The sequence below is a fragment of the Taeniopygia guttata genome, chromosome 4 (genome assembly GCF_048771995.1).
Source record: "Taeniopygia guttata chromosome 4, bTaeGut7.mat, whole genome shotgun sequence".
Lineage (NCBI taxonomy): Eukaryota > Metazoa > Chordata > Aves > Passeriformes > Estrildidae > Taeniopygia > Taeniopygia guttata.
In genome coordinates this window covers 11363237-11389198 of record NC_133028.1, presented here as the reverse complement: position 1 = coordinate 11389198, position 25962 = coordinate 11363237, and the positions used below count along the sequence as shown (strand labels likewise).

Here is a 25962-nt window from a genome sequence, read left to right as displayed (position 1 = left end):
AAATGCTGATTAGCACAACATACACGCTCCACATCACAAAAGGTGTGAAACAAGTTTTGCATCTGCCTCTGGTTTGTTTCTGGTCTTCTGACTGAAATATTAATCAGCATCACTCTGTCACTGTAATAAAACTGCCTTGGTCTTTAGCATGTTTGTCCTGGCAGAACTCCTTTCAGGTAGGAGTGTGCCCATGTTCCACTCTGTAGACCATTCCCATGTTTATCTTTCTCATTCAGACAGAACAAACTCAGGCACCTACAATATTTAGTTAATATAAATTTCAGCTCTTACTCATGATGAAGAAGGATATTAAACAGTGGGGTTCTTTGATTGATCTCCATGAAGCATCAAAGTCCTTGCTTCCATGTGCAGTCTTTATAAAGCCTTTTTATGATAGACAATTAGGTCTCATTTGAACACCATTAGCTATTTCAGAGATAATTAAATGTTATTTTGGAGTCAATGTAGGTCGATGAAACCTCTGGTAAATATGATGTTATTTGGTACAATGATATTTAATCCTGTGGTTCTGGTGAAGACAGAGCAGCTGTGAGGGAGGGTTACCAATGTGAACACGTCTGCCAACAGCCCTGCGTCAAAGCAATGCTCTGCCCAGCTTGTGGTATTCTCCTCTATAGCTACTTCCATATGTCTTGCATAATAATTTCATTTTTAAAATTAAAAAACATAGTTATTCTTATATGTAAATGTTTTTTTAAAAAAAGCTATGGCCTTGAGAAAGCATTTAGTGATGCAAATTAGAAGCTCACTTGCAATTTTTATATTTTACTATTGGGCTGTAACACTACATGAGAGACCAGGAATATTTCACAAACTGCAATTAAAATCTGATTTTTCTTTTCTCATAGTGTATAGCTATATAATAGTGATGATCTAAGTAAACAGCTTATTTATAATATTGAATTCATGAAATATTTGGAAGAGACTAAAGATGTTTTACATATGCTGTCTTTCGATGTTAGCTCTGCTTCCTCCTGAATTTTCATGGGAATGAAAAAGAATATTCACATAATAAGTTTGGTTCTGCAGGAAGGATTGCTAATTCAATTTAGAATACATTAGCAGGGAAGATAAGTAAAGCTAGCCCATATTTAAAAAAGAATCACAATTAGACTAGAGAGACAGTAAAAAATAGTCTTACTTCATGCTTTAGAAATTTATTCTCTTGGCATGTTTGCAAATGTGGTTTTAAGAACTTATCAAATGCTATGTTAAATATTTAAACCTAAAAATTCCTCTGGTTGTGTAGTAAAAGTCAACAAAGGAAAACTGGAGATTTTTGTGTCAGAGGTGACATTGTTTGGGGCTGTTTGAAAAAGAACAGGAAGTTTAATTAAACAACTAGTTAAAATGTTAGACAGTTTCCAAAGCTGCAGATTTGATTCTAATAGTTCAGGCTGAGTTCCCTTCCGTTTTCTTGATCAAGCTCTGCATCTGCAGCATGCCCAGAAATCTTGGACCTGCAGCTAATGGTTCTAGAAAGGAGCAGCAATATGAATATGTTGAAGTAGCAGCAGTCCAGATTGGCTGACCAGTTCTACAGAAGCTGTGATTTTTGGGGACTGACCATTAACAGTTACATAACAAGAGTGTCTATCCTTGGGTCAGGCGGTAGCACATAGAAACCTGTGCTTCTCCAGCAGCCAGCTGCTAACAGCTGCACTAGCAGCCCAGCTGCCCAAGTTACAAATTACTGAAGATAGGAAAATGTATTGTGGAAGCATCTTTATTTATATGCTTTCCCTATTCTTATAGTTTTTGTACTTTTTTTTATTACTGTTCTAGATGCATCTGTGCCATGGACTTGTGGTATAAACTGATATGGCTGCTTCAGCCATATGGCTGTCTACTTCTCTGTCAAATATGATTGAAATCAGAATTAAAATGTAGGGATGAGGAGCCAAACCCATATATATACAGTGTCATACATATGGAGTGGCATCGCATAAACATAATTTTCTTAGGAACTTGCATTAAAATCAGGCATGAGTTGGTGATGGTTGATGGTGATGGTGTCAAAGACTTCTTGTGTTCTGTACTTGACCTGTAGGCTCCTGAAGGCAGTAGGTTTCCTTTGTGCTCTGTGTTTGTACAGAGCTAACAGAGGATAATCCTGTTCTGTGCTAGATAGTGGATTAAATGTATTTGATACCTTAAAGTTACTTTTCTGTATGAATGTTTTCAGGGTCAATGTGTGAAGTACTATATTTAAAATGGTTTTGAATCTGGAAGCAATCACAACCACTGCTTTTAAGACTATGCACTTATGCAGCTCTTGTGGATGGAAATACCTCTTAGAGAACAGGAATTGAGTCATTATTGTGTCTTACTTTGAATTATGAATTAATTCACTGTACAGAATTATTACTAATGTTTAATAGAAGTGCACTGGTATAGTCAGTGACTTCATACACACTAAGTCCTCTCGTCTCTCAGGAAAATTCAGTTGGAAGAAATAGAAATCTAATTCTTTAAGTATTTCATATTAAATTATATATAGCTTTTATGAACTTTATTACTAGAGAGGAGTAGAAGCTTATACAGTGAATTCTTAATAGCTTAAGTAATGGTTTAAATGTTTGCTTTTTTACCTTTTATCATAGTGCTGCAGCAGAGTCAACCTAAATGCTCTTTTTCTGTTTTCCTGGCATAATCAAATTATTATGTAGTTATTAATAGTAGTATGGTAGTTTGACCATATAATAGCCTTGTAGTAATGTACCTTCCTTCATATTAATAATTTTCTGAATTTTATTTTTCTCCTAAGAATCTTCATTTTAAATAAGAAATGTGAAAATTAACATTGCTGTTAGCATGATGATTGAAGAGCTGGCTGCTGCAAAAGTGGAAATGGCTTGAGGGATTGAACCAGTAGGTGGTTGCCTATAATTTGTTAGGGAGCTTTTTGATTATTAGGTGTCAAAAAAGTTTTGTAATTACAGGGGGTGGTAGTGAAAAATTAATAGGATGTGTCTAAAACCTCTTGATCTCCCCAAAATAGTTGTGGTGGACAGTGGAATACTTAAATAGCTGAAAAGGTGAGTGAGGCTCTGTTCTTGAGTAAAACAGCAGCTTATGTTCCAGTCCTACAGAGTATTAAGTGACTCTCATAAACACTTCTTTGGATTTCAGTGGGTTCATTCACATGAATTAAATTAAGCAGATGCTAAAAAGTTTGCAGAAACTTGAATCTGTCTGAGGAGTTTATTTTCCTGGTAGCTCTGGCTGCCCAGAAGTACTTACAGTATGCTCTTACTTTCTAAAAACTTGAGAAAAGACAAAAACTTGCAATCATACTTGTAACTGGGCATTTGAAAGTATGAGATTTTTGCTGTGAAACTTCTGAAGAGATTAAAAAAAAAAACCCCAACATCTAAAATCACAAATTTCAGGGGTTAAATAAAACTTTATCTGCAAGAATCTGTATGTGGATAGAAATAGAGAGATCTTTGTTAAGAATGGTCCATGAAAAAAAAGCATCATGGAGGGAGCATGGGGAAAAAATAAAATAATTTTCCAAAAGTTGATGTTTATCAAAAAGAAAAGGACCTTAGCAAATCCTCCACAGAAAGATAAAATATAAACACCAGGAAAGGTGATTGATCTAGAATTTGTTCCTTTTTCCCTTCCCAGCCCTCTTAGCTGACATGGTGATGAAAAGAGAGGATTAAAATGGGCTTCTTAAAGCCAGAAATTTATTAGGAAATTATTAAAAGCACATTGTGTCTTGTAAAGTGGTGTTCTTTTCAGCCCAGCCTTGCTACAAAGCATTTTCAGAGGAGAGCAACAGGAAAGGAGAGGGGATAAACATAGATCATTCTAACTTTCATTATTCATGGGTACTAATATCTGTGGAATTTTCCATTTGTTATCCTGGTCTGTCATTCTCTGAAAACCCAGTGCACCCCTGAAGATAGGTCCATATCCAGAAAGGATTTTGGATCTAAACTGCTTCAACTCCTTTGTTCGGAGAACAGTTTTGAGCTGTGACTACTGTAGCAGTGAGAATTCACACAGGCAGGAATGAAGTTATGGAAGCAGGAGAATGACGTGGGAGAATCAAAATTCCATCTGTGCACCCTACTGTCCCTCTATCCCCCCAAAAAAGAGTGGGAAGATGAAGTAGAGAAATTTCTGAAGTCCCAAGACAAGGAAATTGATTGGAGCTAATTATTTCTTCCATGGAAAGTTAACTTATAATGCACATTGCATTTGATTCTTAGAATCCTAAGGCTTTATCTTCCATGGCACATAGAGAGAAATATTGGCTTTATCGATAGGGTTGTACCAAAGGCTTTGGTAAAGAAACAGGTAATAGAATACCAATTTTTGATAAAATCTGAAAGTTTGCACTTGCTTTTTTTTCTTTTCAGTATTTTTGTCCAGAAGCACCATCAGGTGTTTATAGATTCCTGGCACACAACAGTAATCACTGTTGTCACCTCCATTGTCATACTCTGGGAGTATGACAATGAACTCTTTACTCAAAGAATTGTGGGTGAATTTAAGGTTAAATGGTTTAAAATGGTTTCACAAGTCTCTGGAAATCTGGATAGAGTGGAGATTTTCTAGATAATCCTATAAATCCAATTTAAAGTAAAAAATCTGATAAATCGAATTTTCCTTCATTGCTTAAATTTATTTTAGCTGTAAAATAATACCAGAAAAAAGTTAAATTTATTGCAGCTGTCCATGACTGATGGTAGTATGAGCTGGTTAAGAATAATATCTTTCATCATTGCTCAGTTGCTGCTGTGTCTCTCCCCAGCCACAGGCCACCCAAGCACTTTCACTAGGAGAACCATGTGTATGAACCACTGGCTTCAATCCAGCCTGTAAAATGCTCATAATTATGGAGTCTCATTAAAATGAAATCAGTGAAAACACGCTTCTGCTCATAGAAATGATGGGTAGAATCCAGAGATCCTGAAGACTTTTATGCTTTCATTGTGAAATAATTCCTTCTGGTCTTTGGATCTGTTAATTAATTTAGAAAAAGTGCCATTATGGTCAGCCTGGATCCTGTTTTCAGGATCACCTGAAAAGATGCCCACAGTCTAAAGGACTGTGCTATAAAGTCTGTTAAATAGCTGGCCTCCATTATTCAGATACTGGGATGAAATGCACTGGCATAGTTGACATTATGGTCAGCCCCTCAGCTTCATTCTGCTTAAGTTGTGACAGGAATCTGCTAATGTTGTTTGAGAGTTCAAAGATGGCTTCTTTTGGCTTTGTTTTTCCTACTAAGTCATTCTCTCTACTTCCAAAGGGCAAAATAAAGTATTTAAATTTTTTCCATGTATTTACCAGTCAGATTGGAAAGTACTGACATCTATTTTTCGGAGCTCTGACTCGGTTTAAAGCAGCAATCCTTCAGCATCAAGATGTTTCACTGCTTATGGCTGCTCCCCAGTGCTCAAAGCAGGTAGACTAAGAGTGACCCAATAGGGTTTTCTGTGTGTGATTTTCATCTGTTTAATTCAGGAATGGAACATTTGGCTTAGCCTGTGGCAGCATGGCTCCAACACACATTGCTGAAAATTATCTGAATTTTAAAATTTCTAATTCTAGGATGTACAGGGATGAAGAAAGTTAATTCACCAAGTTCAGGATTCAGCCTCCATTTCTGCATAAAGAGAAGGAAAGAAAGTATAATCTCTTGTATTTTTACGTATTTTCTTTTTTATTTTCATGTACCAAGTATGCATTCTTGTATCTCTTAAGAAAATGAGTTCCAGATCAGTTTTTGTGACTTAAGAGGGATTATACTTGTTTGGAAAGGCACAGTCTGAAACTTTTTCCTTAATAATTGGAGCCAATAGATGCTCCCAGTAGTGAACTTTCTGTCTTTTTCTTCTTAACTGCAAGCACCAGAAAAAGCTGTAGTTAAAACACTGATGATACAATAAATAGCTGACCTGGTAGAATGTGCTTGGGCTGTAGCCAGGAGTCTCATCCACAGATACATTCTCCTTTGGGAAATTGTTCTTTTTCTTTGATTTCTAAGTCTTGTAGTAACCTATTATATTATTTTTTTTTAAACCAAACCTTTATTTTTATAAATAATCAAATTCCAAAAAAGTGATCTGGTAGATTATGACTCTTTTGAGAATAGGAGTGAATAATACTACTTGTGAATTATGGATTGTTTCCACTTTTGCTTATTTCAATATACATCCAGGAATACGTGTTGTGAGTTTATTAGATTTGGCTAACCCTGAGTGAGACTGGTATTATACTTCAGTTCTGTAAAACACTGAATTATTTCCATGTAATAACATCCTCAGTCTATAATTCTGTTCTTTCACAATCTCCAGCATACACGGAGTGCAGCATAAATGTATCACTGGCATATTAATTATCTGAATAATCAAAGTGAACACCTACAGTTGCTGTTTGCTGTAGATTTCATCTGGTGGTCAGAGCAGAGCAGTGCCAGTTAAATAACAGCTTGCTTCAAACTGTTGGAGACTGGTGTTGACCCCACATTAAAGAAAGTCTCCAGCTGTGCAGGGGACCAGCCTGTTCTGCCTCTCTGGGGTTGCTGTGGGCATGTGGCTCTAAGAGCCACTGATACGGACTGGCAGCCAGTGAAAGAAGTCTGTAAAAAATCCAAACATAAACCATAGTATTGAGCTTGATACACTGCTGGTGGGCTAGTGCTTTACAGTGTTTGACCAGTGAATTTGTCACATGTTGAGCAGATGGAAAATATTTCTTGCTGACTATTTTCATAGGATGAAGATCTTTTGTATAAAATTTGTTTGTGTATTTTGTTGGCTATTGCTGATGTAGATGAGCAATTTGCTGAGCACAGAAATGATTCATGAAGGGGAAAAAGTGATTTTTCAAGAAATGAAAAGTGATAGCTATGAAAGTTGTATTCATGATCTTTAAGGAAGGCCAGAGCTTTTTTTTTTTTTCCTGTTTTTTTAAATCTGGATAATCAAAGTTAATCACCATTGTTTAACACTTTGGATTAAAAAAAAATTGTGTCTGTAGACTTGCCTCCTAAATTTAAACTAGCAACCAGGTTGGATTTTCTTAATCAGAAAATAATAAAAATTCCTTGAAGAATGTCATGTGATGTATTTATGTGACAATTCCAACTTCACTGCTTATGTGAAATGGGCAATCTTTCACAGTCACCAGGTTTGCAGAAAACTTCAAGAACTGAAATCACTCTTCCCAGAAAGAGAAATGGAAAACCTAGCCTAAAAAGCAAAACACTTAAGAGTTAAAAATGAGATGAAATGCTGTTCAGATTTTCAGAAGCCTCACTTTTGTTTTTCCCAAAATCATGCTACCTATGTCTGTTTCTGTTTCTTACATTAGTTTACATATTTAAATCTATTTATTCTCATTTTATTTTAGGTGATCCTGATCCTTACCAAGTATTATCATACTGATATGGGGAAAGTTCTGGAGAGCTCTTTGTGGAGGTAAGTCCTCTGCTTTTTCCATAACCTTCCCTCCTGCTGTTTTTGGAATAGATCCATCTCTTTCTTTTCCAGACTGCTGATGGGTTGTGTTGGTAGCTGACCGATGCTATTGTAGTAAGATTATTCAGATTATACATCAGCTCCTACTCCTTCTATTCCTTGAATGCATTTCCTGTTGTTGAATTAGAGTTTGTAATGAGTTTTAACAGTAGAAACAAAGAATAATGGAGAATATAAGGTAACTCTTGATGCTGCTTTGCAGGTTGCCATGTTTTTTCCTTCTCCTAGAAATTCTATATCAAACTTACTTAAAAAGTTTGAAATGCTTACTGTGTTGGGATGTGTCCTTTGGGAATTCTTGCTGCTGGGGTAGTGTACTGAGGTTAGTAAATAATCCTGCTTTGGAAGTAGTTAGGATTGTCTGGATGAAATATAACTGCAGTGGAGGTTATACTGTGTTTTATGACAACTGGGAATAAATAGTAATCCAAATAAATTTCTAAACTGATTTTCATTCCCATAATACTTGTCAATTAAGATACCAATATGCTTGTTGCCTGTGTGTGCACAAATTGCACGTTCAGGTGTACATCACCACAAAGACAGGGATAAGATAAGTCTATGTCATACTAGTCACACTGATTATCTTCTCAGGTCTTAGTTATTTTTTGCTAGGGAGGCTTTTTGTGCTCCAATATTTTTTTTTTTTTTTTTTTGTGTGTGTGTGGGTCTGTATAAATTTTCCACAACAAATTTTTGCTAGACACATCATGTAAGTATTTCACGTTATCAATATATGTGATACTGCACCAGTATTTGCTCTGCTACTTTTGCTGGTTATCTCTAGCAGTGCAAATAAATGATAGGAGAGTTAAATTCAAATGCAGCTCATAAGCTTCAGGTCTAGAAACAAATAGTTTGTCTGTTACCTTGTGGCTTAGGTACTTACAAACTTCATGCTGTCCCAAGAGCTTGTATGGGGACTTGGCCTTCAGCTGTATATGTAAGGACCTTTACAGAGATAATCCAAGAAAAGGACTGGGTAAGGCAATAGGGAGTGAGAAAAATCTGTTTCCAGGACATGCTGCAAAACAGCCTTGTTGCTTATTTTGAGCGAGGTGGCATTGTTTTAACCGTGTGGGGTTTTTCAGTGACAGTGCTTCTGCAATAACTTGTTGTCATACCGGTGTCTGAATAGTGCTCAGTCTGGCCAGGGCCAGTGGTCCATGCAGAATAAGGGTGTTTCTAGAAATTTCTAGTCATAAGAAGGAAGAATTCAGGAAAGAGAGTAGGATCAAATGGAGACTGCTTAGCATTGGCTCAAGATTGGCCTTTTTAGTGCTATGACAGTTCATTTGTAACTAGGCTTTAAACTTACAAGACGCAAAATTTATTGCACATTTGTTTCTGTTTTAATTTTTGTCCAACATCTTGTACAAATAAGACAACCAAATGACAGTTTGGATACTCCCAACTGCGTAAGCACAAACTGATTTCCTGTTATTTGTCAGTGGCCCATACAACATGTGCAATGTATTTCAAGTTTTCCAATTCATACTTCAGAGTATCTATCATAGTCTTTTATGCATTTGCAGTTGGATTCTTCAAAATAAACTCTTTGGTCTCTTAAAATAAACATAAACCAGGCTTCAGATAATGTTTCTTTCTTTGGAGAACATAAACACTTAAAACAAGGTCATCCAGACCTTGCTGACAGCTGGTGTAAAGAACCGGTGTGAACTGCATTCAAATAAAATCAATACTAGCGTGCATCATCTGGAAATTGTGCCTTTTTACTTACCAGTAACAGATGTACCAGATGCTTTGGTACTGGCACAGGTCATGGTCCTGCCCCAAGGGCTGGGCACAGATGTCCTCAGGGCTCTCGGTGCTGTCAGGCTTTGGGGATGTGCCGGGTGCCCATGGCGCTGCTGCAGTGCAGCAGGGATGGGGCCTTGGGGGACTCTCCTTGGGTATGTCCTGCAATTTCACAGGGCACAGCCCAGCCAGGGTCTGGACATCGTGGTGCCTTGGGCTGTCCACTTTGTCAAGACAGCCCTTGGGAGCTCCCTCCTTGGTGTGATAATGCCCAGAACATGCTGAGCCAGGGTTGAGGATGGAGGCTGGGGTTTGACCAGACAGGCTGGATGGGTTCTGAGCCACCTGATCTAGTGGAAGGCTCCCTGCCCATGGCAGTGGGGTTGGAACTAGCTGGTCTTTCAGGTCCCTTGCAACCCAGACAAAACCATTCTGTGTTTCTGTGCTTTCTAAAACCAGGATGGAAAAGCTGAAAGGAAGTGAGTACTTCAGATGAGCACTTGGACCAGGGGTTACTACCTAGGTGGTCCATACCTGGATATGTTCTGAGCTCACCTCCTTCCTCCAGCTCTGCCTGCTGTGATGTAGAAGAGACACACACAGTTGTCAAACTGGAAAAGTTGCAAAGTGTTTGGATCTGGAAAAGTGCAAATCAGACCAACCATTGCAAAAATATCAAATAGTGCCCCTCTCTGTTGGGATGTAGCTCACTATTTGTACTAAATAACTGAATGAAGCTGAAGTACCTTTACAGTCAAGGTACTCCTGTGTTTCTCCCTGTGTAAAATGGTTGGAGCTTCATCAGTTTTCACCCGCGTTTGCTGATGGAACTGAGGTATTGTATTCACATTGGCAGCCTGCCCAGAATGCATAGTGTATATATTTTTCAATTTTTTTGTTTAATTTTCTTTTGCATTCTTTGTATCAAACAAATATGCTTTAAAACAGGTGTGAAAAATGGTACAGGGTGTTTTTTTTTGTTAGCAGAGAAATGTCATTTATCTGTTTCTGTGCCCTAATGGTAATAGACCTTCTCCAGTTACTTCCTGAATTGTCCCAGTGTTTTTGTTCCTGGCCACATAATACCAGAAATAATATTGTCTAAGTCACTATGTGACTTAGTCACTAAGTGAAAACAAACTACTTCTATAAACGAATCAATTCTGACTAGGGTAATTTTTTAATGTTAATATCCCAATTTCTTTTTCTGGACAGTAAATATTAACCTACCTTGGTAGGTTCTTTATCAGTTATTTTGTTCCTTTCATCTTCTAAAATGGATTTCCACTTCATCTCTTTCCTTTTCTCCCATCAAAAGAATTTCACACAAAAGAATTTTTTCCCCTTGTTTAGTGGAACAAAGAATGAAGAAAAGATGGTCTAGTGATACTTGTTTGTTCTTAGTGACCTTGGAGACTTTTAAGAGTGATGCAAATGGTGGTGAAAAACACCAGTCAGAGGTACATGCCTAGGTGGGGGAACTCTGTGAAGAAGATGTGTGGGTGGATCTTGGTGATGCATTTTTGCACCTCTGCAGAGGGTTGTCAGTTTGTGTAGGTAACTTATGCCTGCCCACATAAGTCAGGTTACAAAGATCTAAATTTGGGAGATTGGGAGACCTAAATTTGAATTACCTTAGAATTTTTCACAGTTGAATAAATAAGGAAAATAGTGATGTGTAATGAATTTCTTAACAGCGTTTTTACTTGTAATAGCCAGGTCTGGTTGCACTGAAGAGGTAAAGACAAAATCCTGATGGAAGTATGCAGCTAAAAAATACCAGACTGTGCTTCTTTAGTCAGCTATTTCTGATGCTTTCCTAATTTGCTTATCAAGTAATTGTCAAGGTATAAATTGTATAATTATTTTACTCAAATTTAGGTAGGGAAATGGATATAACATTTGTTGCCTCTTGAATATAAGCTAAAATAACTTTTTGAGAAGGAACAGAGAATTGTTTTGAGGTCTCCTTTTGGAGTTTCCAAACTGTGGTAGATATTGGGAATACAGGTTGGTTGTTATGTTAGAGCTCATTAACATAATGAAAAAACTGAGAATTCAAATACTAAAATTATTGCAACAAGTTGTGCATACATAGAAGATACTTTACATACTAGAGCTGTTCATGTCAGAGTTCACACACATATTTATCCAGCATATTTACACTGTGGAGGAGCTGAAACCAACTAACCATTTAGGTTGAGTGTGTGTTTTCACATGCTTTATAGACCCATTTGTGCACAAATATATATATGCACATATTTTACAACCTCAGGTAACTGCTTGCCTCTGTTGGATACCTGCAACTTTAGATATAAGTATTAAGTTTTACAATCAAATAGTTTAACTTTGAATTAATAACCACTGTGAAATTAATGCTAATACTTATCTGAGTTAATTATTCCTAATAATACTAGAAATATATATGATGATTATTATTATTCAATTTTATACATGGAAGAACTGAGATGGTAATATTGCTGAAGGCTATGCAGTGGTGACTCAGTGCTATATGACCATGGAATTACCTTCCAACCCTGGGCTTAGACTGGCTCAGAGACCTGTTACTGGTAGGCATGCATCCTTCCCTTTCTTGGTTTGATCTAAGCAATGAATAATAGATGCTGCTGATGATTGCTAATAACATTTTGATTGCATATTATCAAGCTGTAATGATAGAGTAATGCTAAAGTGGCTTGCTGTGTAATTGACATTGTTCCCAACAGCATCACCATGTTGTTACAGCTTCACCACAGCAAAACAAACGGCATTTCTTCATGTTAACTGCACTGTTGGATCCTCTTAGTTTTGCCTGCTGAGTGCTAGGTAACCCTAGATGTTGGTAGCCCTAGATGAATGCTAGGTAGCCCTGTTTTCAGAGATGTTGGGTTGTTTTTGCCCCATGTTATCAGTAAAGAAACATGAATATAAATGATAAATAAATGAAGAAACAGAATTCCTCACCTCCTTAAATATTTTTGGATATCCCAGCTGAGCTTTCTGGGACTCCTTACTCCAAAAGCAGCCTGAGGGGGAAGAAAAGTCAAAGCGCTGTAGGAGGTTGAAAGTCTAGATCAGTGGCTGGGTAGGTAGAGGTGAGAACAGTCGGGAGAGCCTCACTGAGAGCATCGTGCTCGGCAAATCCCAAGGAGTCAGGAATATCCTGGCTGTGGTGGCACAGCTCCTTCTGTCTGCACCCACAACAAGCCACCTCTTCAAGGACAATGCTCACTTGTGCAAGCCTGCTGGCCATCAGGAGTGATTGGGGCACAGGGACTGCAGGGGGCTTTGGGCATTTACAGAGTGCAGGCCTACACTAAAGCAAAAATCCAGACTACAAAGAGCCGGAGATTCTTTTAATGTGGATAGAATGAACAGCATACAGCTCAGGAAAGTAAAATTTCCAGATGGTTCACAGAATGTGTGAAAACAAATATGGATATTTGTTTCCAAAATCTTTGGACTTGTAGGTGAAACTCATTTCAGCTGTTTCCTGAAATTAATTTAAAAAGGAAAACAAAAGCCCCCAATATACAGTTCAGTGCCCCAGTGAAATTTTTGGTATGAAGTACTGCTTAATAAATGAGCAACTGTATTCTGCAACAACTTGCACTTCCAGATGGCCTTACATTGTGACTCTGCTTTGAAAAGTGACTTTGTAGAAATGGCCCCAAGGGATGGAGTTATTGAGTCTGTGATTTTCATATCAAATTTTCTCTTTCCAAGGTAAAAAAGAAAAAGAAATGGCTTTCTAATTATTAGCACAGTGAACTCAGCTTGGGATTTAAAGTCTAGCTGTGCTTTGTCTAGCTAATGCATCATCATGAGTAATGCAAATTCTGCAATCAAAATAGAGTGTTTTCAATTATACCTGTGCAGCTCTCTTGTGCTTATATTATATCCTTATTTACACCTGTTCCACTGGGCAAAGGTTTTCGGCAGTAGTGTTGAAAAGACAGTCTTACAATTAGAATTTTCTTTCTCTTAGTGAACAACAGATTTTCTATGCTCTCTTTGATCATATTTCCATATTAATGTAAAAGCATTACAAAGACTTTAATTGTCTTTATTCCAACTTGCATTGTCTTACTGATATTCAACAGTGTGCCAATATGAGTTGAATTGTGCAGGAAAGTCGGTATTTTAAATTTATTTTGGACATTTAAAATGTGCTGTAAAGCCATAGTTAAAAAGTGATCTAGTAGGTTTCAGCATATCAGCAATGTTTTATTATGGGTGTCAGGAGGAAAAAATGTAGAAGGTGAAGGAAATTAAATAAACATATCTTGACAAACCTTGGAATGTGCAAGGTACTGAAGAGGTGATTATTGATGTTTTCAGTGGGTAGTGGAATTGACTCAGGGACACAGAGGGTGCTGCTGTTGCTGTGTGCACTCTAAGGACATGAGACCTTCCATTGACTTTCTGAGCCCAAGCCCAGCACAATGGGCTGGCACTAACCTCGTTGGTACCTTGGTGTTGCATTCATCCTGCAATGTGTTTTGGCTGTAGCTTTTGGCTGTTCAACACAGAAATGAAATTTGGCTCTGGGTATTTGGGACTTTTCTCTGAGTTGTGACCTGTAGACTCCTCTGAAGGAGATGTCTCTTAAAAGGCTTTCCAGTGCATGGGATTTGGCTGAAGCAGGTACTTTTTGGTCTGCCATAATAGAATTCAAAGATTATTTTAATGTCTTAGTATGTATGGAGGTCCAGACTGAAAAAAAATATTAAATAAAAGCTACCAAATAAGTCTATCCAAATTTCTTTACAGAATATCTGTTGGTCACAGATGAGAGTGCTGTGTCACAACTACTTTTCCATGTCTTCAACAACTTGGAATAATGATGATGATTTTGAATGTTAACATGTTTCTGCGCAAGTTTGTGATCACATAGAGAATGTATGACATGCAAATTAAGATCCAGTTAGAAAGCTGTGACTTATGTAGCTAGGAAAGGGCTCTTGCAGTGCACTTGTGCTTATTGGAGCTGATTGCAGCGTGGCTGCTGAATATGTTAAATACATCTTGGAGCATGAGAATTTTACTGCTTTACAGGTTGATTTTTTTTCCCCCCTTAATCCTCCTTCTGGAAAATGAATTAAGTTATTGCTGGATGCAATTCATAATGAGTGAGTCAATTTATTGAGAAAGAATAACCATTTATTTCAAATGGCTTAAGAATCCTTTTCTCTTGTTTGAGTAACTTGAGCCTAAGTAATAGAATTTCTGATTCCTTTAACTAGTGCAGCAGACTTTGTGGGAATTATACCACAGGTTCTTGTTTTAAGTAGACTCTAGCCAGGACTGATGGTGACAGAATTAATCTTTCCTTCCCAAGACTCACACAGGCTGGTAGCAGTATGATGTTTAGGAAAGTTGCTTTGCTGGTGTTTCCTCAGTTTTGTCATGGTATCTTATTGAATAAACCTTCCTACAGGAAATTATCCTCTTTCTTGCCAGCCTCAGCAGACAGGTTTAAGGTGAGAAACAGGAAATGCTGTCTTTCTATGCATTAGTCATCCATGGGGTTTGTGATTTTCTGTTGCCCTCCCTCCCTGCATAAAAGAGGGACTTTTTGCCCATGATCCACACTTCTATGTGAGCAAGTTTGAGAACAGCAGTCTTGGAGCTTTTATTGTTGCATGATTCCTCTATACTAAGTTCATGTGAAAACAGTTGAGCTGTCAAATTTTTTGGTAATAGGAGTTGCTTTGCTGCATTGTCACCCATTAACTCCCTCTGGCAGCAGGCTGGCACAGCAGGGAGGTGCAGGGCCCATAACCTCGGGCAGATGGAATGACACCATGTCTTTCTCTCTCTGTCTCTCTATATATCTTTATATACGTATCAATGTTTCTTTTGCCACTCTGCAAAATGAAATAAATGAGAAATCACAATCAAAGCAGTCAGTTTCATTGCTCATTGCATTTTCATGATGATGAATGAGGTATAAAACCTGGGATAGGATATATTTTAAAATCTGAAAAGGGTGAAGTCATGGTGTCAGGGAACTTGGGATAAGGTACATGTGACATTCCACTCAGCAGCTGGTGATGCTGCTGGTTCCACCTTCATTCCACCAGCCTGTTCTGTGACCTTTTTTGAGAACCTGCCATTACTCTGCTTTCCTCACTTGGTCTTTTTGTTTCTTGGGAATATAGGTGATTTGGAGAACTGATTGTGGGATTCCCATCAGTGCTGGGACTGTAATACTAGATTAATACAAATAATAGGAAAGAGCTGTAATGTTTATGGATGTTTGATGTTTGTGTCCTTAAAGTTTTTGGCTTGAGCCTGAGAAGGACAGGACTCCATCAGAGAGCACTGACACATGATGAGACTCACCTGAAAATACCCTTATTTTCTCTATGAGACAGCTGATGGCACTGTGCCTTTTTATAGCTGATCTTTGAAAATATTTTGCATCTCTTAGAGTTGAGCAGCTTATGCACTGATGTGGTGTGTGGAATGTGAGCAGCTTCACTTGCTTCTGCAGTACATGCAGTCTGCTCCAGAGCATCCACTGTGCACTGATGGCAAATAAATTTGGTTATTGGGACTGAATGAATGAACAGCTGCATGGTTAATTATGCAGAATGGTATAGAAAAATGTAGTGTTAATGTTTTATACCCTCATCATCTCTGCAGTGTGGAATATATTTTTTAGTGTGAAAATAACAAAGGCAATATTTCCCACATAACTTATTTATTAAGATCCTCGTATTGTTAGGCAGCTTTAATTTGGTAAGAATTGGGACAATTAAAAACTCAATACAGGCTGGTTTCTAAAATTTAAATATAATCTTACATGCTGAAGAATTTGAGGGTGTGGGTAGGTGACAAAAATTAAATACATTTTACAATAAGATTTATATGTCTTTTTTTTTTTTTTTTTTTTTTTTTTTAATACAGAATGTTAGTTGAGGGCTTTTCCTCCCGCTCCCTGCAGCCTCTCATTGGAAAGATGACTGATAATATGTCATTTAGTCAATTGAATCTCTGTTCCAGCTAATTTTTTTTAAATTATATTGGGGAGATTTATGTGTAAGTTGAGATTGTCTCCTCCTGCTTCTGCTCCCCCTATTTCTCCCTTGGTGTATTTTCCTTTTATTGCATATAGAACAGGGATTAGCAAGTTACTATGTTTCAACAAATACCTATTCTTGAGCTAATCTTCAAAAAGGATATTTCTCTTCCTCACTGATTTTCTCTCCTAGTGTTTTTTTTTGGCTAGCTGTTACCCTCCCTCTTTCATAGAACTGGTTTGTCTCTTCTGGACCTGATGGCTTCAATCCAGACTGGAGAAGCTGCATTTTTAGGTGAGGTGTTAAGTACGTTTTGGTATTTTGGCCTAACACATCAGCTCCAAACCTGTTTTTTGGAAGCTGTTGCAGAGTTGATATCCTTCTGATGGCAAGGTTTTCTCCTCAGTTGCTTTGATAAACTGTATATATTTCAATGACTCATTGAAATGACTCATTTTATCCCAACTTTCTATCATAGGATCTGTAATTGTCATTCTGGGTAGGAGTGGGGCAATACTTGTTATCACTCATTTGTTGAAAAGCATCTGTGTGAGTAAAATATTCCTTTTTTTTTTTTTTAATCTGCTATGTACTTTCTTTACCAAGTGAATATAATTTTTCTTGAAGAGTGCGCATGCAGATCAAATTACTCCCCTTGATAAAAAGGTATCACTGTATCAGTGAAATACAACCACCTCTGGGCAAAAATTAGGGAAACAAGTAAAGAGGCACGTGGTAAAACACTTTCTTAATATTAAAAAAACTTAATTGGGTTCAAAAGCATCTATGTAATTCAGCCTTTTGATAGTCTGGCTTCCAAGCTTTCCTTTCTGGGAGGAAGGGGATGTATGGTTCTGCTTTTTGTATGATTTAGAATAGTTTTCTGTAATGCTGATCTTTCCTTAGGATTGTTGGCTTTTCTGAAGACTTCAATGTAAAATTATGGTAAATTTCATTCTCCTTAAAGAATTTGGAAACTAATCATTGTTTTATCTAGATTCTTACCATATGCTGTCCAGTCCCTAATTTTGCAATGTCTCCTTGGGATAGAATGTAAAAATCAAGTTATGCTGTTCTGAAGTACACTGACTACAGTTTGAGCTTTCTCTCCCTTCACCCTACCCTATGCAGTTCCTATGCATAGGTACATACACTAAATACTGGCCTCTCAGGTTTCATTAATTTTTAATTTTCTTCAGCCTGACAGATAGAATTAGAAAAATAATAGTATTTTATTTTTTATCTAATTTAAAAATATTTGGAAGCAAAATATACATGTGATGGAGTTTTGTATGCATGATGATTTTGGTGCATAGTACTGAAGCTCTTGGTGCTATTTTGGTGCAGTTTTCAGTACAATTCAGACTTCTCAGTGCTAGTGGGGAGGATGCACCAGTAAATGATGAAACCTCTGCACTCTTGAAAGTGCAGCACATTCTGGCACAGTGTGGAAGCCTGGAGTGAAGACTCCCATGCCTCAGCTTTCCATAGGGCCTCAGATAAATATATGAATCTGTGTGTATTCCAGAGTGGAAAGCATCCAAGAATCATCTTTAAATAAAACTGGAGAAGGAAGTAAAGTTAATTGTGTAAAGACCAGAAAAGTATGTTACAAATATGCTTCATAAAACACCATGACCTATCATAACATTACCTCAACAGGTCCAGTTAGAGATCTCTTAATGTGCCCAGCTATGTGAAAAGCCAGGCTGGAGTTCTGAGGTCTTCAAAGTGATAATAGGAATTAGCTTCTCAAAAGACTTGTAAACATTTGTAAGGTACATCAGTAAATAAATATGAGTGAATATTTAAATATAAAATGATATTTGATTTCTAGGCTAACTGGAAGTTTTGGTACATCCAAGTTCTTGAGTTCTTACATTTTTTTAAAAATTTTATTTTTTAAATTCATATTTGGAATAGATACACAGTACTGTTATTATAATAAAAATAAATATTTATTTTTTCTTTAGCATGTTTAGGGCTGGCAATAGGACACAAGTTTTCTGATACCCTGTTGGTCTCTTATATCACTGCTTTACTGGCAAGTTTCTACGGTATTGCATCCATGCAGAGAATGATTTTAGTTGCAAGGGAGCACAATGTACATCAAGTACAACCCCTGCTCAAAGCAGGAGTTGCTGCAGAAGTTAATCAGGTCACTCATGGCCTCATCCTGCCTAGTTCTGAAAAATGTCCAGGTCAGAAATATCACAGCTTTACTCAGCAATGCTTTGCTGCTGTCGTTGTGAGGGGTTATGTCAGCTGGCATTTCCCATCTTGCAGCCTGTGCTTGCCATCTATTGCCTTTTCACTGTCTACTCTGACCCTGTCATATTTAAAACTTCTCTTTAGATGCTGAGTGAAATGAGATTCTCCATTAGCCTCATTTCCTAGAATGACCCAGCTCCCTCAGCCATTCCTTGTACATTGTGTGCTCCAGTTCCCAGCATCTTAATGACCTTCCATTGGACTGGCTTCACATTGCTGAAGTGAATCAGTCTCTTTATTCCAGGAAGTGACACATTTTTTAAAAATGATTTTTTTTTTTTTTCATTCCATTTGCAAAACTGGGATTATCTGTTTTCTGGAAGTTCCTTTCTGCTGCTCTCACAATATGAAATAGACTGCTCTATGGTGAATTGCTTAGAATAGGTACCTTATTTATCTGAATGCAAAAATCAGTGTGAAATGCTGAAATCATTAGCAGGGGAAATTCAATTCTTTAGAAATTGCTTAGACACCCAAGTCACTTCATTACCTGTACAGAAAGATAACATTGGTCTTGTTTGCACTGAACCACTCAGTGTAAGAACAGTGGGGATGCCTGCATTAACTTTTTGTCCTCACTTTTGTTATTTACTGTGAATTCTTGATAGGTTTTGATTTAGTTGCTGGTACATTATTTATGACATCTCTTGGCTGCAGCTGCTGTAATCCACAAACCAAAGCCAAGCTTATTATTTCTAGTAATAGAATTGTATTCTGTGTAGAGCAGCTCCCAGGTAATTAGGCAGGATGTGCTGTAATTGGTTGTAACATAGGCTCTTCTAAATAAAGCATTAGTCAGACTGAATGGCAGATTAAAGTATTTTTTTTTTCTTTTGAAGATTTGTCTACCACAGGTAGACATTAATGTGACCACAAACATTAGGTTTTCCCAGAAAGAAAGATGATTTTTTGTTCTAATGATCCTTCACTTGAAAGAGTATTCTTTCCATTGAGAATATTAAAAAGTGCAAAGCAGAATTTTTTGAGGGCTTTTGTGGTGTAGGTAAATCTAAAGTCTTATTCAAAGAGTGGACTTCATACAGCAGGTTTTTTTTGCTATTGGATTTAGGTTTTGGACAATTTTGAATCATCCTTACCTTGACCTATACTTTTGTATATGTATATTGTTAATTGGCAGTGCTTCACAGGTCAATGTAGACACCTGAAGTCTCTGGAGTAAATCTGCTGATTGCTTTAAAAGGTGATTATAAACTGAGGAGTAATTGTAAGAGGTGCAGTTTGGTGGATTTCTTATGTCTTGACATCTTCCCATCAAAGCTGGATTCTTTTGTGGACTATGTGATGAATTCAAGTTAACTGGAAATAATTTAAAGAAATGAAATGAAATTCAACATGAACGTCCAAATATACAGTAGCCACCCCAGAACCTTTGAGAGCAGATGGATTTGCTTCGGTTTTTGTAGCAAAATAGTGAAACAGTTTTTGTCATGAGAACATTCAGAACAGGGGATGGGAAACAAAAGGGAGTCAGGTTGCATTTGTCCCGTTGAAAGTTGTTCCCTTGAACATGTTGTTTTGCACTAGTGTTTTGTTAGGAAAGAAATGAAAGAACAAAGGGTCAAAACTTCTATGTGTTATGATTCTGTCTTTTTTTGGATCTATATGTTCCATTTGGCTGGCTAATGGGGAATGGTTTTTATGAAAAGGCTCTGGTCTGTTCTCTTGTGGATAGTGAAGCAAAGAGAACACTGTGTTACACATTACAAAGAAAATGTTGGGATGACACTGAGGCAGAGCCTAGACCACACAGGGTTTGTTCCAGTTTCGGAACTCTGCACTGTGTTATAAATTCACTGTTTAATTTTCCTTTGCACTCTGTCTGTAAAATTCCCACGAGAAGCAGCAGCTGTTGGTGCTGCTGTGCTCACAGTGAGCAGGATTTCCCCTTCAGCAAGTCACAGGTTGATTACTGGAAAACAGCCACTCCAGAAGAAGTGAACTGTGTGGTCTTACCCTTGAGGCCAAGCTAACTTGTGAGGGCTTCCATCTTCTCTCCTGAAAAACAAACTGGTTTAGGGTACAAATATATGGGGGACATGAGAATAAAGTGGCTTAATTGCCATAAAGCACTCCAGCATCTTTGGAAGCATTGGGGCTCTATTGATTTGTATGGGTTACAAGTCAGGTCTAAAATTGTACCTGTTGTGATTCTTTAGACTGAACATCTGTGCAGCGTATTTCTTATGTTATTTCTTCTGGAATTAGTTCCCATTCCTTCTCCCCTTTGTTTGGTGGCCTCTGAGGAGGCATTTGTTGGATCACTGGAGTATGTGTTCCACAGATGAAGTCCTGCAGCAGAAAAAGGGTTAAACTCAAGCTCAACAGCAGGAATTTTCTCATCTTGACAGTTTGCTCAGCAATTTTGGTTTTTTTGCATGATAAAAAATTTTCAACTAGGAAGAAATTGGGTGATTTTCCCCAGGGTGGGAAAAAGCCAATATTGAATATGTACAGGTTAGTTTAATCTGAGTAAAAACTGTAGATTTGAAAGGCCTTGGGCTTCCTCTGTGCATCTGACAATGATTGCATCAGTTTGGACATCAAAATAGAGAGAAATGGTGTGTTAGAACTAAGTCTGCTGATCCTGTTATTCTCATCTCCCTGACCTATTCATTGCTCTATCACAAGCAAGGATCGTTGTTGAGCCTCACGCCTTATTACTCATTTTGTCACTTAGTGGAATGGGCAGAAGGAGGCACACTGGAGGCCAAGTGGCTTGAGTAGATTCTTGGCTCCTGATTTCCTTCTGGATCTGATAGCAAATGGCAAGAGTCCCAGTGTTGAACTGAGTCCCTCTCCCCCATTAAGTTAACCAGGTTTGACTCAGTCCTACCTGGACTGCTGAATGGCAGCAGGGTGGCCGGCTGCAGAAAGGCGGTGGTTTCTTTCACAGTCTGCTCAAAACTCCTCAGCTTAGCTCCATATTGAAAACAAGCAAGTGGATCAGTCCCACATCTGCTGAAAGATGCGAATATCCAAATGCAAGTGTAAGAAAACCGATTGCCTCCAGTTGTTGGGGCCACTGCTCAGAATTTGGTCTGTAGGGTGCGCATGAGGTGTGGCTTCTGGTGGTCTCATTTATTTTCAAATCAGCATGTGACTCATCAAGAGTATTCTAAGACTTAGCAAAGCTTTTAGCAGGTGTGTTAAGTTGGTCACTGTCTTTGCTTAAGTGCTAAATAAATTAGCTAAATATTTCTGTAAATGACAAGTACATCAGGGCATGTAGCAAAAGGGGGATAGAGTCATGGGAGCATTTGGAAGCTGGAGACAATGGCCTGCTGTGAGGGATGCACAGCCTTCAGATGTTCAGCTTATCAAAGGGAAGTAAAGGGCTGTTTAAATCTAAGGTTCAATTTACAGGAGGGCTTGCTGTTTGCTCTGCTCAACCCTGGGTAACCCTTGCTGTAACCAGCAGGCTTCACGGAAGTGATGGATGTATCTATTAATTTGTTTCCTTTTTCTGATACTCCCTATCTTACCTGGTTTGACAAAAATACCTTTCTGACTTCTTGCTCCTTAGCCAGATTTCTCTGTAAATTATTTTTTTGTGAGCTTCTTTAAAAAAGAAAGGGAGGTAGTAATTGCTCAGTTGAATAGGTATGTTCATTGTCCAGTTATTTTTCTACAGGTCGGGTGAAGGGTCAAAGTGTAGTAAGGCAAGAAAGAAAATAAGTACATGGAAAATGTTATCACAGTTCTTTACAAAAAGCTTTATAACATTCTGACTTGTCAATGATGCTTTTTAAAAAAACATTAAGTTAGTTTATAAATTTAGCCTCATTTATAAACGAATAGTACATAGCACCAACTGTGCATTGGAAGAGTTAGTAATCTCCACCTGATTGCTCACAGCCAAATTCTTAAAGTGGTCAGACGCCCCAAGAGCATCAATGATGATTTATGTTCCAGTAGGGAGCTGCTGCAGAAGGATGAGGAAACTCAGACAAATGCAGCTGTGAATTATGCTCTTGTCTTGGGATGTGGGTGATTCAGACTGGAGCTTTGGCCATCAGCACAATGTTCAGCTTTCTCTTCTTAAATGTTTAGTGTCATAAATATTAAATTTTGAAGCACTGAAATGTTGTTAGGCAATTATTTTAAAGACTGTGTGAAGTCAGGAGGCATCCTTACCTTTGTGCAATGGGGAGGGATGGAGGAAGGCATCCAGACAGTGCCTGGGTGTTCACTGAGAGCCTGATTAACTCGAGTGTCTTAGAAAAGTGTGTGTGTACAGACCACGGCTGTGTGCCTTTGGGTACCTATGCACTCTCAGGCTTTTGCATTTCCTTCTGAGAGCAGAGGCAAGGATATTATTCCTGTTTTCTTTGCTTCTCATCCATGTATTCTGTCACTTTGAATGGGAATGTTTTCCCCAGTGAGCATTAATTAAAAGGAAACAAGGTAGCTCAGATTGAAAGGTTATCAGCAAAAACTGCATGAATGAAAACGTTAAATGAGTGAATCTTTTGTGTGTCTTCTGTGTCAGTTCTGCTTAGAGGAACAATTCTGAAAAAGAGAGAAAATACCCAATGCCTCAGACTGGTAGCATTTAACAATTAGAAATACTCAAATTACCCATGTCCTCATTAGGAAAAGGGGTCGGTACTCAGAGGGAGAATGGATGACTTGTTAATTTATAGTTACTGAATCATGTAAATGAGGGTTTTGTTTAGCTTTACATGGAGGTGTTATACAATAGTGTTAGCTTGGATGTGGGGGCATTTCTCTCACTGAATATTGTATGTTTTTGGTAGATTTTAATGGTCAATTTACATGACATCCATACTGGATAAGGAGTCTTGTATAATTTGAAAAATTATTCAAGTTTTGTTCTGAACTGCTCTATTAAATTTAGATGGATTGAATATTATTATAATTTAAAATAAATGGGTAGGAAGGGAAAAATAAATCAAGATGAAATCTCGGTTGGAGAATATGGTTTTGCAAACCTCTCCTATAAAAACCTTGTACATGCAGAGGAAGCTACTTAGGAGTTATTGTTTTAGGAACTTTACATATTCCCTTCCTTGCCATTAATTTTTTCCTCCTGTTTTTTTTCTATCAGATGAGGAGTGAGGAAAAGTGACATTAAACTCATTGAATATGGTAAAAGGGTGATGTAGTGCAAAGCAATATTAAAGTTGTCCTCAGCTACAAATTCATCATTTTCTGCTCTGTATTCTTTGGTTTGGGGTAAGAAGGTTCTTACAAATCAGTTCTAAGCAGTCAGTCCTTCCCTCTTCCTTTAGAAAGAAGATTAGGAGTAAAAATAGATTCTTTAAATGACATAACCTCCATTTATATCCTGGGGAAGTTATATGAAAAGGAGACTCTCTCCCTGTAAAGGTTTTGCAATATGAGAATTGAATTTAACAGGCTAAGCTTTCTGTGATAATAATTGCACAGCTAAGGATGATGCAAATTTAATGGCTCTAATCAGATGAGGTGAAAGAAAGCAAATATTAGGTTTATGCTTTAATTTGTGATTTGCTCTACTGTTGATTTTTCCATGCAAGAAGAAAGCTGAGTTGTGTGTGCTGTTCTTTTTTCTTTCCTTTTTTTCTTTAACCTTTGGAAAATATTAGTCACATTGAGTAGTCTTCATCAACATAAATAGATTCCATCTTATAATGATACATTTTACATATTTTAAATAAAAATAGTGTCCTGAAAATTATTTAGAAAATGGAAATGACCATAGGTCACAACAGAGCACTGAGCTGGCTGAGTTTTCCAGTTGCTCATAGCAAATTGAACTGCCAGAAAAGGACAGAAGTCTGTACTGGAGTTTCACAGATCAACATAATAATTGAGAGTAGAAGGAATCTCTCAAGATTTTCCATCTAGTCCAAGGTCCTTCTAACAGCACTGTCAACCCAGGACTGTGCTCAGCTGGTTTTTAGAAAGTTTCAAGGATGGAGACTCTAAACCAGTCTGGGCCAGCAACCTGCACCAGTGTTTGACCCTCTTCACATTCAAAGGTCTTTTTTAAGGTATCTACATGAAATTTCCTGTGTCACATCATTAGGTACCACAGAAAAAAAAGTCTCTCAGCTTCCTTAAATCTGATCATGTATTTATGCATATGAATAAGGGGCCCCTGAGTATTTTCTTCATCAGGATGAGCACTCCCAGCTCTCAGTCAGGGATGAAGGAGAGGTAGAGATGCTTTTACCCTCTCTAGAAGATAGGGGAACATTCATTCTTCCATGAACACTCTCCTTGGCATTTTGAAATATGTTTGGGCGCATTTCTCACACTTTCCTCCAACAACTACAGGTTTTCAGGAAACACCTGCTCCACTTTATCTTGTAAGCTTTAGATTTTGTGGACACTACAGTTTCTGATCCTTGAAGAGGAGTCATTTCACTTCTTTGCTTGCCCTTGTTTCTCTTGTTTATATTTCTTATGCTTTCCTTGTGTCCTTGTTTAAATACAGCAGTGTTCAACATGTTAAATGTACAGGCACAGTGAAGGGTCTAATACAGTGCTATAGTGGTGGTTTCTAAACCTTTAGAAAAAACCTGATACTGTTCTAAATATTTCTGAAGCTGTGTTTTTTGAATCACTGCTGAATAGCAGGTTGGTGTTTTCATGGTACCCTGGATCATATAACTCAAGTACCTTTAGGGTTTGTTCAAAAGCCTTAATTTTGTATATAATGCCAGAACTTCCCTTTTGATTTATGTACTGTGAATGTATTTTGCTATTTTAATGACCAGTCACTCAGCATCATGAGGTTCATCTGCAAGCTTTCATATTTATTTTCTTAACTGATATTTAGTATTCTTTTTTTTTACTTTGTTTTTGAATGATACAAATCATTCAAAATTCATTGTGTCACCATCTGCCTCATTTCTGTAATTATGATAGGTTAAATAGGACTGATGAAGAACCTTGTGGGACTCCTTTGAGGATTTTCTCAATAGCAAAAAATTAATCAAACCTGATGTTTCCTGATTTTAAAATAGTTATTCCTCTCAATGAAGACCTGTCCTCTAGCAATGCAGCTTCTTGAGCACATTTTGTAGGGGATCTTACTGAAAGACTTAGAGAAGACAATTTTGTTGAGTTTTAATTTTATATATTCATTGATTCTGTCAAAAAAAAAATGAGGACATTAATGGATCATGCATTCCCTTCCCAAAGGAATGTGGACTCTTACTCAGTACCTTTTATTTCTCTGTGTGTCAAATTACAGAGATGGAATAATTTTTACTATTTTGCAGACTTTAGTGCCCTCAAGTGCCTCTCTGAATTGCTCTTGGAGACCTTTAAGAAATTGGAAACCATATTTGCAATGTTCATTTTTATAATGCAAACATTATTTTAAATGAGAAGACACTCTGCAATTAATG

General features: G+C 37.5%; 1 protein-coding gene across 9 annotated transcripts in view; it reads left to right on the top strand.

The window, feature by feature from the left end:
• SORCS2 (sortilin related VPS10 domain containing receptor 2) overlaps positions 1-25962 on the top strand; it is a 533588-nt gene that overhangs the window by 166384 nt on the left and 341242 nt on the right. For all 9 annotated transcript variants that reach the window (XM_030270687.4, XM_030270686.4, XM_030270685.4 and 6 more), the window contains exon 2: positions 7396-7463. In XM_030270687.4, the coding sequence (XP_030126547.4) occupies positions 7396-7463 (68 nt within the window). The remainder of the gene's footprint in view (positions 1-7395; positions 7464-25962) is intronic.